Raw genomic sequence first — 13,160 nt, 5'->3', positions numbered from 1 at the left:
TGATTCAGGAGATTCTGGGCTTTTCCATGAGTCGGAGCTGTTTCTCACTTGATCCACCCTTTTTAGGCACAGATCTACTCCTTTCCCACAGAAAACCCGTTCTCTCCTTCTATATCGGAAAAAACAGCAATTTGTGGTGTTCCCCAGTGGAGAGCAGTGAGACAAGGAGAAGTGTGGATGAGCTTTAGCTAATTCTACAAGATCCCACAGGTATAAATGCTGTGGATCATGGAGAAAGGTCTTTGAGGAACTTGTCAACATTCATGTAGGAGAATGCAAACAGAAATTATAAATAATGAAGTGATAAAAGCTAGTGCCACATGAGATATAATGTAAATATGAAAGACTAAAGTGGTGAAATTAAAAGGGTACATGATAGAGCAGTGAAGTGTCAGAAGCTTTGAGACAAACTCTGGGAGCTCAGGATAAAGAAACACAAGAGAAAAGAGTATGTGAAATTTACAGTAAAGGCAAGACTTGAGGTTTACATGCCTAATGTATCCTTATTCGCTATATAAATATTCAAAAGATCATTAGTTTCGTGAAAAATAACTGGATAATTTAGCTTGAAGTGGACAGTAGGGTCTCTCAGCCACAGATGTGTCTACACGTGAGGCCCAGTTGCCTGAATATTGCAGATGTCCTTGCAAAGCTCAGTTGTAAGTATATGGTGGTGTTAAGGTCTGTGTTGTGTAGTACGCATGTGATGCTGATACAAAACCTCACACATACACTATGTAGAAGAATGAAAGTTTACTACCCCGCTTCTTTCCTCCCTTCTCTCTCTCCCTACCTCTCTTCTCCCCCAACCTTATACAATATACAGCATTAAAACCTTCATCAAATATAACTGATCTATAGAAAGGAATGTATGATATGAAGAAAGACAATGAGTTTTGTAACTGGAGTAAAACTTTTTTAATAAATAAATAAATGAAATGAAATGAAATGAAATGTTCCATGGGGGTGGGGGCTGGGGAAATAATAATACAAGTAATGTACCTAGTAGTACAACTACTTCAATGAACACAGTATAACAGAAAAATCAAAATTGCCAACACTACATAGCCCAAAACAAAAACAACCCACGACAAACAGGTTACTGCGACCAAACAGCTAACTGAGATTCAGCTAAGCTCAGTAGAGTAAGGATGCCTAGCTTCATCAAACGGCCATTTATTCTCTCCCATATAACAGAAAAGTTGTCAATCAAGAAAGTACAAAGTTTTGCATTTGGGATTTTGTTGGGGGAAATGGCACTAATCTCTTCTGTTCTTTAGTAGGTCAGTTATGGTTTCGTTTCTGATGCTTTTAAGGATAAAACTCAGTTCCCTTTTGCCTACCTAATGGTCCCCAAAGAAAAACATCAGTATCTGGGGATAGTCCAACTGCTCCGGCATTTCAGTTGGACGTGGATTGGCCTCGTTGCTCCAGATATCAACAATGGAGAGAGGTTCATGAGGACCTTTAGGCTTCTGCTAACCAGAAACACCATTTGTGCTGCCTTCTCACTTAGCATCCTAATACAGTCATACCTTGAGTTGAATGTGCTTCAGGTTGAGTGCTGTCAGGTTGCGCTCCATGGCAACCTGGAAGTAACGGAGCGTATTACTTCCAGGTTTTGCCACTCGCACATGCGCAGACGCTCAAAATGATGTCACGCACATGCGCAGAAGTGGCAAAACGTGACCCATGCACGCGCAGATGCGCTGTCGCGTTGTACGTTCCATCTCAATTTGGGCTCAGACCTTGTGCATTCCATAACAATGCATGGAATCAAATAATTATAAATAAAAGATAAAATTGTAAAAGGAAGTAATGATAAATGATGAAAGTGAATGCATTAAGGTGCTGGAATAGCCTTTCAGAGAAGCCCTACACAGCCATATCTCTCTTATAATTTGATGGACTTGTTAATGAAGATCTCCATTTCACTGACATGGACTGGTGTAAATCAACCTTGTCTTTCAAGGCTTAATGAGGTTCAAAGATAGAACCTCAGCAGCTAAAACCTCATTTGCAAGAACTGAGGGTCCCTTCAGAAGGTCCTGCATTTTCAGGAATTTGCTTCAAAGTCCACAAACACACTCTTCTTAAATGTTTAATGAATCATGATATACTGGACCCTATGAATAACATATATAATAATTGTCTTCCTCTGCCCAATTCTGTATGATGGAAATTCTTCCAGAGAAGGAGCAATCTTCTGGGGTCATCTCCACTCCATAAATGTATACCACTTTAATATTCATAACTCCCTCCAAAGAGTCCTGGGATATATAGATTGTTGCTTGTTTAGGAGCCTCCTCTGTTCAAAGTCTCTAACACAGAGATAAGCCATGGGATGCTCACATGTGCTAATAGAAGTTCAGGTTTATGATACAACCCAACCAGCTGACTTGTCCATTGGATTTATACAGTAGCAATAATACCTAGACTTAGCTTAGTCATCATCATCATCATCATCATCATCATCACCACATGGTCTTTCAGAAGCAATACATGAACCAAAATGCACCATCTTTCAAAATTCAACCTTATCTGAGATTTGCAATGTGGTTCTCCAGCCAAGCATAGGTCCCGCAACATCCTCCTTCTTAGAAAGAAGTGACGTTGGGTGTCTAAAGCCTCCCAACTTGCCCACCCCACCCCACCCCACCATCCACAGCAGGAGGAGGAAGGTGTGGTGATGGCCATATTGCTCTGGTCAGGCGGTGACTGAATCACATGCCAATGCATGGTTATGTTCTATGCTATACATCCTGGTGTCAGAAAGATGTGCAATCCCTTCCTCTCCTTCCGAGGGACCAGGAGTATCTCTAGCCATCTAAACTTGAACGTTGCTGCTCAGCATCCTCCTTTTGCCCCTGATCTTAGGTCAAGAAACACTCTCCAAGATTCAGAATGTTTAACTTCAGCTTTGGGTGTGATGGAGCATGTAAAACAACACTGTCCTTCCCTGGAGAGCAAGAAGCTTGCTTTCTTTGGTCAAATCTTGCCCCCCCCCCCCATCCTGACTGTATGCACTCATGTCATGTAGCCAAATGGTCAAGGAAAATTATGTGGAAATACAGGTGTCTATAGCCTCACAACTAACCCAACTCAGGGAAGGAGCTTTCCATACACCCATGTACAGCCCACGTCTTCAGCGCCTGTATGAGCTGGGTGTCGGGAGCACCTTTTCCGACCTTCCGATTACAGGAACGCAGGAACAGCAGCCCAGCATTCCCGAGGAATAGGTCCTGGTGCAGTGGACTCACATTTGCTATTGTGAGCACCTCAAAAGCAGCAGAGTAACGGAAGCAAAGCTGTGGAGGTTTTGTTGCATACCTAATTTATTTCTACTGATTAAACAAATGAAAGAACATAACAAACATGTACGAGAGATACAGCTCTCTCATGCTGCCATCTTGTCTCTAGACAGATCAAAGAAAACCCAACGCAGTACTAGGAACAGAAGTCTGTAAGAGTAGTTCCTCCCCCTCCTTTCTCACAGACAGAAAGCAAAACAAACATAGAATCATAGAATCATAGAGTTGGAAGAGACCGCAAGGGCCATCGAGTCCAACCCCCTGCCAAGCAGGAAACACCATCAGAGCACTCCTGACATATGGTTGACAAGCCTCTGCTTAAAGACCTCCAAAGAAGGAGACTCCACCACACTCCTTGGCAGCAAATTCCACTGTCGAACAGCTCTTACTGTCAGGAAGTTCTTCCTAATGTTTAGGTGGAATCTTCTTTCTTGTAGTTTGGATCCATTGCTCCGTGTCCGCTTCTCTGGAGCAGCAGAAAACAACCTTTCTCCCTCCTCTATGTGACATCCTTTTATATATTTGAACATGGCTATCATATCACCCCTTAACCTCCTCTTCTCCAGGCTAAACATGCCCAGCTCCCTTAGCCATTCCTCATAAGGCATCGTTTCCAGGCCTTTGACCATTTTGGTTGCCCTCCTCTGGACACGTTCCAGTTTGTCAGTGTCCTTCTTGAACTGTGGTGCCCAGAACTGGACACAGTACTCCAGGTGAGGTCTGACCAGAGCAGAATACAGTGGCACTATTACTTCCCTTGATCTAGATGCTATACTCCTATTGATGCAGCCCAGAATTGCATTGGCTTTTTTAGCTGCTGTGTCACACTGTTGGCTCATGTCAAGTTTGTGGTCATTTTCACATCTCTCCAAAGAAACTGCAAGAATATTCAGGATTTTTCCTTCCCTCCTGACATTCATACCTCTGGGGTTTTGCAGATGCTTGACATGGTTGAAATATCTTTGGATTATTTCCAAATAATATGGCAAAGCAAAATAAGGACTAGACAAATTGATTTGAAAGGTCAAATCTATTTTAATAACTTGCTAATATCTCCTTGCCTATTTTGAAATTATCCAGTATATTTTGGGCATGACTCATGCCTATTGTGTGTCAACTACTTTAAAAATGTTTTGCACCTTGCACCGCATGAAGAATACCCCTGGCACCAATAATCAATGTGACTCTCTTGATATGCACAACAGGAAATAAAGAGATACCAATGGAATGTGTTTCTTTCATGTTGAAAAAAAATGCATAAGTAATTTATTTGTAATATTATCTAAGAATTTTTTATTTTCTTAATCAACAGATTCATTCTTATTGAATTGCAATAGGATTTCTTATTAGGAAAAATATAAAACAGTCTTCAGAAAAGAATTCATCAATAAGGTTTAGCAGGAGAAAAATGAACAGTGGTAAGAATGGAATATGAATCAAATGATAATTTTGTGTTCTGATTCCCCAAACAATAGCTTTTAAGGAGCTACATTCCCAACTCATGTGTCCTGCCTTTATGCTGGCTATCAATTGCAAAAACCAAAAACATATTTTAGGAATCAGGTGCCATATTAAGTCTTTGTAGTCAGGTGCTCCTTTGTATTCAGACTAGGCCTGAGTACAATAATGTAGCACTTTGGGATGAAGATGAAGCCCAGAAGCCCAGCACTGGAGGCCAACATAGAGAAGACCTGCACGGCTACCATGTATTTCCCCTTGGTGCTCAGGTAGGTGGGCACAAAGGACACCCAAACACTGCAGAAGACCAGCATGCTGAAGGTGATCAGCTTGGCTTCATTGAAGGACCCGGGAAGCTTTCTGGCTAGAAAAGCAACTGTGAAGCAGATGGCAGCCAGGAAGCCCATGTAGCAAAGGACAGTGTAAAACATGGCAGCAGATCCTTCATTGCATTGCAGGATGATCTCTCCAGCCTGGGAGTGCATGTCAGAGTCTGAGAATGGAGGAAAGGTACCCAGCCAGATGACACAGATGAGGATTTGGATACTGGAACAGGAAATGACAATGGAATTAGCCAGACTCTTTCCCAGCATTCTCCTCACCCTGTTTCCTGGCTTAGTGGCCAGGAAGGCCAGCACAACGGTTATAGTTTTTGCCAACAAAGAAGAGACAGCAACTGAGAAGATGATGCCAAAGGCTGTCTGCCTGAGAAGGCAGGTCACTTTCCTTGGCCGGCCTATGAACAGAAAGGAGGACAAAAAGGAGAGGAGGAGGGAGACAAGGAGGATGTAGGAAAGGTCCCTGTTGTTGGCTTTGACTATGGGAGTGTCAAGATATTTAATGAATATTCCTAAAACAAGGCCTGTGATTAAGGACAAAAACAGGGCAGTGGAAGCCAAGAGGGTCCCCAGATATTCATCATAGGACAGGAAGATGATAATCTTGGGGATGCATTGATCTCTGTCCTTGTTAGGGTGTTGATCTTCTGGACATTTGGTGCAGTGGTCCGCATCTGGAAAAAGAAGAGTGTCTGCATGAACATTTTCCTGCAGACTAGCAAAAAAAGCAGGTCAATTTTGAATCCAGCCACCCCATGCAAATGGAAACAGTGATGGGACTTGCTATTTCTGCTAATCAACACAGGGATTTGGTCCTTTCCATGCAGTTCCCTATTGCAGATACCCCCTTATTCACCTCCCAAGGAAGAGCTTGGAGTGATCTTGAAGCTCCAAGTTGTTAATTGCAGCTACATCTGATCTCACCCCAACACCAGGTGTTGTCAGATGGGTGTAATTTACAGAAAAAAGTACCTTGGAGGAGCATGGACTGGAATTCTGGTCTTCCCAGTACAAACCAACACCCTAGCTACTTTGCCACACTGACTGGTTCAAGGGAGCCTACCAGATGCAGCAACCCTGCCTAATTCTTACATACTCAGGGCTGTCTCAATGGTACCTGGAAAGCTTTATTAAGACTATGTAAATCACCATTGAACTTTTATTAAATTCAACCATAAGATTATATTTGAATATTCATAAAAAAGGACATATATCATTGTTCTTTTTGCTGCACATTCCTCTGAAGTCTCCTACCTTCCTGAGTGGAGATCATCCCTTCCGCACATGGAGCACAAGCATGGCAGCAAATGGGTTTCCCTTCCTGAACCTTCTTGTCATTTCCAGGGCGACAGCTTTTGGTACACCTGGAATGAGGAAGGGTCTGACCAAAAAGAGAAAAAAGCATCCATGAAAGACTGTTGCCAAGTAACTTCTGGGGCATTGTACAATTTCAATCTATGTGGCATAGACACGGCTTTGGTGTAGATGTTTTTTTTGATCCATGGGACAAAACAGAAGGTCATAGTCCTTGGGACACAGTTGGGGTAGAAAGAGATTATCAAGAAGAAAGAATTACATGGAGACTGTATTGCCCTTGGATTTAGGAGTCAGAGCTCTCTGCCATTATCACAAAGCTCTAGTAAACACAGTACCAATCAGCTAAAAATATCAAAACCAGAGAAACAAACAAGCTGAAACGGAAAAGTATTTGGAGCAGCCGTGTTGTGCTCAATTCTTAAGTCTGGCCTGCTTTCTGACCATTGAAATTTCTGCCCATGCCGCAGTCATAGTCCAACATGCTTCTCCATTTTCATGTTTCCTTTTATAGATTTTTTAATTTGTTTTTTAAAGTAAAGTTTACATTTAAACACAAGTCTTTAGTCATAGAAAAAGAAAAAGGTCGGATTTCCCTAATCCTTGGATCATTATTATGTTGGATAGGCAACATACCTCTGAAAGGGAATACAATGCAATGAATTGGTTTTCCAAACCTGGTTGAAAAGCCTGGACCACACAAGAGCTTCTTGGTCAATGGTGAATTTTGGGCCTGAGGATCCCTGTCTGCTTATGCTCCCAAATTTCACTGCACCAAAGGATTTGTTGGAAAATGGAACCCAGTTCACAACGTAAGATTCGACTGTCAACTGCCCATTCTCATCCAAATACACTCCTTCCATAGAAGTATTATTTTTGAGCTAAGATGGCGGCGCGTGTAGATGCTGCGGCTGGTTGCTCCTCAGCTCAGAATTTGGCTTTTTTGTCTTGCCAAAATAGACTTGTTTATAGTCGGCAGGACATGTTATCTATTCGACTACGGAGTGAGTGCTGCACAAATTGTGAGTGTCTCCGCATCTGCAAGGGAGATTTTTTGACTTCAAAGACCTGGGGATCAAAGAGACACAGGAGAGACCGTAAACAGAAGAGAGGCTGTAGAGGAGGAAGGCGATTAAGGCAATTAAGGCTGAAGACACAACATTATAACTTACCGCTTCCCAGCATTTTCTATGCGAATGTGAGATCTTTGGTGAATAAGCTGGAGGAGTGGAAATTGTGGATAGCAACGGAGAAAACTGTGAGTGAATGCTGTCTTCTGCTGCTTACAGAAACTTGGCTGACACCAATTATTCCTGACTCAGCCATAGAACTAACAGGCTATACAGTGTTCCGCCATGATAGAACAGAGGACTCTGGTAAAAGAAGGGGGGGAGGTTTGTGTGCATACGTGAATAACAGCTGGTGCACAAACCACGCCGTGATAGCTAGCTATTGCTCTCCAACTGTGGAATTTATGACACTTAAATGCAGACCTATATATATCCCCCGAGAATTTACAGCAGTACTGATAACTATAGTATACATTGCACCTGATGCGAACATCAATGAGGCAATGGGTCTTCTGCATGATGCCATTAGCAGGCAACAAGGCAAGTACCCCGAGGCTGCATTTCTTGTATGCGGAGATTTCAACCAGGCAGATTTGAAAGTGGTCCTACCTAAATTCTATCAACACATAAAGTGTGCAACCAGGGGAGAAAAGACTCTGGACAGGCTGTATACAAATGTCAAACAGGCCTATAAGGCCGAACCATTGGCACATTTAGGCCAATCTGATCATGTGTCCCTGCTCCTGACTCCTGAATATATCCCATTGAGGAAACGGACTCCAGCTATAAAGAGGGACATTACAATATGGCCAGCTGAAGCATCCCAACAACTACAAGACTGTTTTCATGACACCGATTGGGAGGTATTCGCCCAACAGGATGTAGAGACTCACATTGAGCAAGTGTTGGACTATATTAGGTTCTGCACTGACAATGTAACACGGAGGCGCCGGATAAAGATCTACCCAAACAGGAAGCCCTGGATGACAAGGGAGGTCCAGGGGTTGCTAAAGGCAAGAAATACTGCCTTCAGAAGTGGAAATAAGTCGCTGTACAGCTCAGCTAGAGCCGATCTAAAGAGAGGTATCCGTGTAGCAAAGGAGGCATATAGACAGCGGCTGGAGAATCATCTACAAAGTAACAACACCAGGCAGGTGTGGCAAGGTGTACAAGAATTAACAGGGTATAAATCCAAGGACTCCCTGGCAGACGAGGGAGGGGCATCCCTCGCTGAGGATTTGAATGCCTTTTTTGCCCGTTTTGAAGTAACATCTGCAGCAACACCTGCTGAGGCTTTACCAACACCACCACCACTCCCTGTGAAGGCTTTGCCATCATCACCACCATTACCATCATCAGTACAAAGGAATGCAGTAGTCTCTGTGGAAAAAGAAGAGATGAGGAAGGTGTTGAAGGGAATCAACCCAAGGAAGGCCACAGGGCCAGATGGGGTAGCTGGAAGGGTATTGAGAGACTGTGCAGATCAACTGGCAGGAGTTTTCACTAGGATTTTAAATCAATCCCTAGCCCAGGCTATTGTTCCATCCTGCCTAAAGTCCTCTATTATCGTTCCAATAGCAAAAAAACCTAACCCGGAAGATCTGAACGATTTTCGTCCAGTAGCACTCACACCTATAATCATGAAGTGCTTTGAAAAGCTGGTACGAAATTATGTCATTGCCTGCCTACCAGAGGGACTGGACACATTCCAATTTGCTTATAAAACAAAAAGATCGACAGAGGACGCTGTGGCGATTGCCCTCCATGCTGTCCTTGCACATTTGGAGCAGCGGGGGGGTTATGCCAGACTGCTTTTTTTAGATTTTAGCTCGGCATTTAATACCATTCTACCACAACGTCTGATGTCTAAACTGGAAGATCTGGGGCTTCCGTTATCACTTTGTGGGTGGATATTGGACTTTTTGTCAGACCGCCCCCAGAGGGTTCGGTTGGGCCCTTATACCTCTAATATGCTTAAGACTAACATAGGAACACCACAGGGATGCGTACTCAGTCCGCTCCTTTATATTCTTTACACGTACGATTGTGTCGCTACTCACCCTAGTAATAGGGTTGTCAAATTTGCAGATGACACAACCGTGATTGGGCTCATCTCTGAAAGGGAGGGTGAAATGGATTATAGAGATGAGGTGGAGCGGCTGACAGAGTGGTGCAGAGCTAACAACTTGCTCATAAATACAAGGAAGACAAAGGAACTTGTGGTGGACTTTAGGAGACAGAAGAGCAATGTCCAGCCACTTTTGATTGATGGGGTCTGTGTGGAGAGGGTAACAACGTTCAGATTTTTGGGCATTGAGTTACAAGAGGATCTGTCCTGGAGTGCCAACACAAGGGGGCTTGTGAAGAAGGCGCAGCAGAGACTGTATTTTTTGAGAATACTAAGGAAAAACCATCTTCCGCAGAAACTGCTGCTTGCCTTCTATCACTGTGCCATTGAGAGCGTGCTTACTTATGGCTTATGTGTGTGGTACGGAAGCTGTACTACCCAGGACAGGATGGGGTTGCACAGGGTTGTGAAGGCAGCAGAGAGCATTGTTGGCTGCCCACTCTCCACCTTAGAGCGGATTTACGCCACAAGGTGCCATAGGAAGGCACTGGACATAGTAAAAGATCCATCGCATCCTGGTCACTGTCTCTTCGAGCTCTTGCCGTCGGGACGGAGATACAGGACGATGAAGACAAGAACAAGCCGTCTTAAGAACAGCTTCTTCTCCAGAGCGATCTCGGCCCTGAATGGGAAGCCCGGACTTTGAAAGTCATCAAATCTGCTTTGCTGCATTTTACTATATTTTTTAATTGGTGTTTTATGTATTTTACTATATTTCTTTTAATTAGTGTTTTTATGGAGCAGCCAAGTAATTTCGTTGTCCCCGAAGGGGGCAATGACAATAAAGATATTATTATTATTATTATTATTATTAAGTATTGTAAAACTGGGAGCTTCCCAGAAAAGGGTGAAGCTAGAACAGGAAAGAAAGCATGCACATTTAGAAAAGAATAAAATTATCTAGATAACATAGCCTGATTGCCGAAGATCTTTGTACAGACTGACAATGGGAAAACCATCTAGATAACTTGGCCTAATATATGAAGGCATTTGTACAGACTGACACTTTGTGTGTGTGTTTGGGAAATGGATCTGTGGCCCATTCTTTCTGCTTCAGCCTTTTGGGACAGATTGAAGCCATGAGATCCATAAGCTACATTCCACACCCTTGGAAGAATTGTGCAAGCATTGGCCTCCTATTTGTCAAAGTAAGGTTGTTGGAAGTGGTGTGTAGAAATCAGCTTCCTTGGCTAGTAATAGCAGGAAGCCTTATTGAGGGATTAGGTGGTGAAGTGGAGGCAGATTGTCTTCTCACAAGCAAAATTAGGATGCGGGTAACAGTAAAGTGGTGCTGTGGTCTAAACCACTGAGCCTTGGGCTTGCTGATCAGAAGGTTGGTGGTTCAAATCCCCGCGACGGAGTGAGCTCCCTTTGCTCGGTCCCAGCTCCTGCCCACCTAGCAGTTCGAAAGCATGTCAAAGTGCACGTAGATAAATAGGTACGGCTCCGGCAGGAAGGTAAACGCTGTTTCTGTGCACTGCTCTGGTTCGCCAGAAGCGGCTTAGTCATGCTGGCCACATGACCAGGAAGCTGTCTGCGGACAAATGCCAGCTCCCTCAGCCAGTAAAGCGAGATGAGCGCACAACGCCAGAGTTGTCTGTGACTGGACCTAATGGTCAGGGGTACCTTTACCTTTAACAGTAAAGTAAATGGAGGCAAAGTACAGCCAGTTTTGAGGCAAGCCTGAATTCACCTGAGAATGGAAGCATAGCAACGATTCCTGTTCAACAAAGATATCTGTGAGAAAAACAGCAATACCTGCCAAGACTGTATCCTTTGATATTTCAGCCTCTTTTTACTCTTCGCCACCATCCGATTGGATTTGTAGGAAAGCGCAGCCCGTAAGGCCCGTGCCAGAGCAAGGACAAAGTTGTAAATACTGTAGCTATCCAGAGACAGGGTTTTCTCAATCACTTCGTCACGCAGGAACTCCACAGTATCAACTTCCCCGCACCTTCTCCTTCCCTTCACAGACAATATGTGCTTTGAATATGAACATTGAAATGTTTTCATCCCAAACAGAAACATAGACTTGGACAATAAGTCTTCAGTGTCATCGTCTGCCCTTTTTTTAATATGAGTTAAGAAAGAAAAAAACCCATGGATGTGCAGGGGAGAAAGAATATTGTAAGACAAGTTCCAGGTGAGGTCCCACAAAGCTGTTGTGATCCAGACTTTCCCCACAATGGGTCTTATATGCTTTTTAACAGCATTTTGCAATGTATTTATTGAATATAAGAAGAAGCGCATCTCTCCATAGTAGACTAATACATTGACTATGTTCCATGTGGAAATTATCTTTAAAAGTGACGGTATTTCCTGATTCTGTATTGGGATGCTAAGTGAGAAGGCAGCACAAATTGTGTTCCTGATTAGCAGAGGCCTAAAGGTCCTCACGAACCTCTCTCCATTGTTGGTGTCTGGAGCAGCAAGGCCAATCCAAGTCCAGTTGAAGTGCAGAAGCAGTTGGACTATCCCCAGATACTGATGCTCTTCTTTGGGGACCATTCGGTAGACAAAAGGGAACTGAGTTTTGTCACTAAGTGTGTCAGAAACAAAACCATAACTGACCTAGTAAAGAACAGAAGAGATTAGTGTTGTCACCCACAACAAAATCCCAAACGTAGTACTTTGTACTTGCCTGACTGATAACTTTTCTCTGACATGGACAAAGTTTCATGGGGGCTAAAGAGCTTTACTCCAGGGAGCTTAACAACATGTTTAGTTGTTTGCTTTCAAAAAACGGTGACAGAGTCTTTGGAATGGATTGTGTTTGCTTTAGGTTATGCCCTGATTGCATTTTTGTTACTGCTTTTACAACTGCTCCAGAGAAGCGGACACGGAGCAATGGATACAAACTACAAGAAAGAAGATTCCACCTAAACATTAGGAAGAACTTCCTGACAGTAAGAGCTGTTCGACAGTGGAATTTGCTGCCAAGGAGTGTGGTGGAGTCTCCTTCTTTGGAGGTCTTTAAGCAGAGGCTTGACAACCATATGTCAGGAGTGCTCTGATGGTGTTTCCTGCTTGGCAGGGGGTTGGACTCGATGACCCTTGTGGTCTCTTCCAACTCTATGATTCTATGATTCTATGATTCTATGATTCTATAACATGTTTCTTGTAGCAGTTTCATTTAATTGTATATGACCTCATCATTATTTATTCATTAAAGTGTCACATTTAAGAAAGAAGAACAAATTTTGTTAAAAAGGAAAAAGCTCACACACAATTACAATGAACATTTTTAGCTTACATTAGACATTTAATAGCCACCAGTTCTTCTATATAAAATTAAACCCTAAAATTAGTTGCTATAAACCATACATATGTCTAAATGGGTATCTATACTAGATTGCTGAGGTATTTGTAGTAGAAGAAAATTGCCCGTTGCTTGTACATGATAAAAGATATACTTTGTGGCATAAACTCATATCTGGAAGATGCAATCTTTCTCCTGACACCATCAGCTCATGTAAGTGAGAAAAGAGTGCAGATTTATCCCAAATGAATGTACAATCTTTGGAGAATAAATATAGTTTGA

At 42.9% G+C, this 13,160-nt stretch overlaps 1 protein-coding gene across 1 annotated transcript; it reads right to left on the bottom strand.

Annotated features, from left to right (window-relative positions):
* Nucleotides 1-4,882: 4,882 nt before the first annotated feature.
* LOC310672790 (vomeronasal type-2 receptor 26-like) lies at nt 4,883-7,284 on the bottom strand (the record flags this gene model as incomplete). The annotated part of the gene is made up of 3 exons (XM_083430448.1): nt 4,883-5,781; nt 6,362-6,471; nt 7,058-7,284. 3 exons carry the CDS (start codon nt 7,282-7,284, stop codon nt 4,883-4,885), a joined length of 1,236 nt encoding a protein of 411 aa, XP_083286574.1.
* Between the last annotated feature and the right edge of the window lie 5,876 nt (nt 7,285-13,160).

Source organism: Podarcis tiliguerta (assembly GCF_965153285.1).
Source record: "Podarcis tiliguerta genome assembly, chromosome: 2".
Classification (NCBI taxonomy): domain Eukaryota; kingdom Metazoa; phylum Chordata; class Lepidosauria; order Squamata; family Lacertidae; genus Podarcis; species Podarcis tiliguerta.
This window is presented reverse-complemented; position numbering and strand designations above follow the sequence as displayed.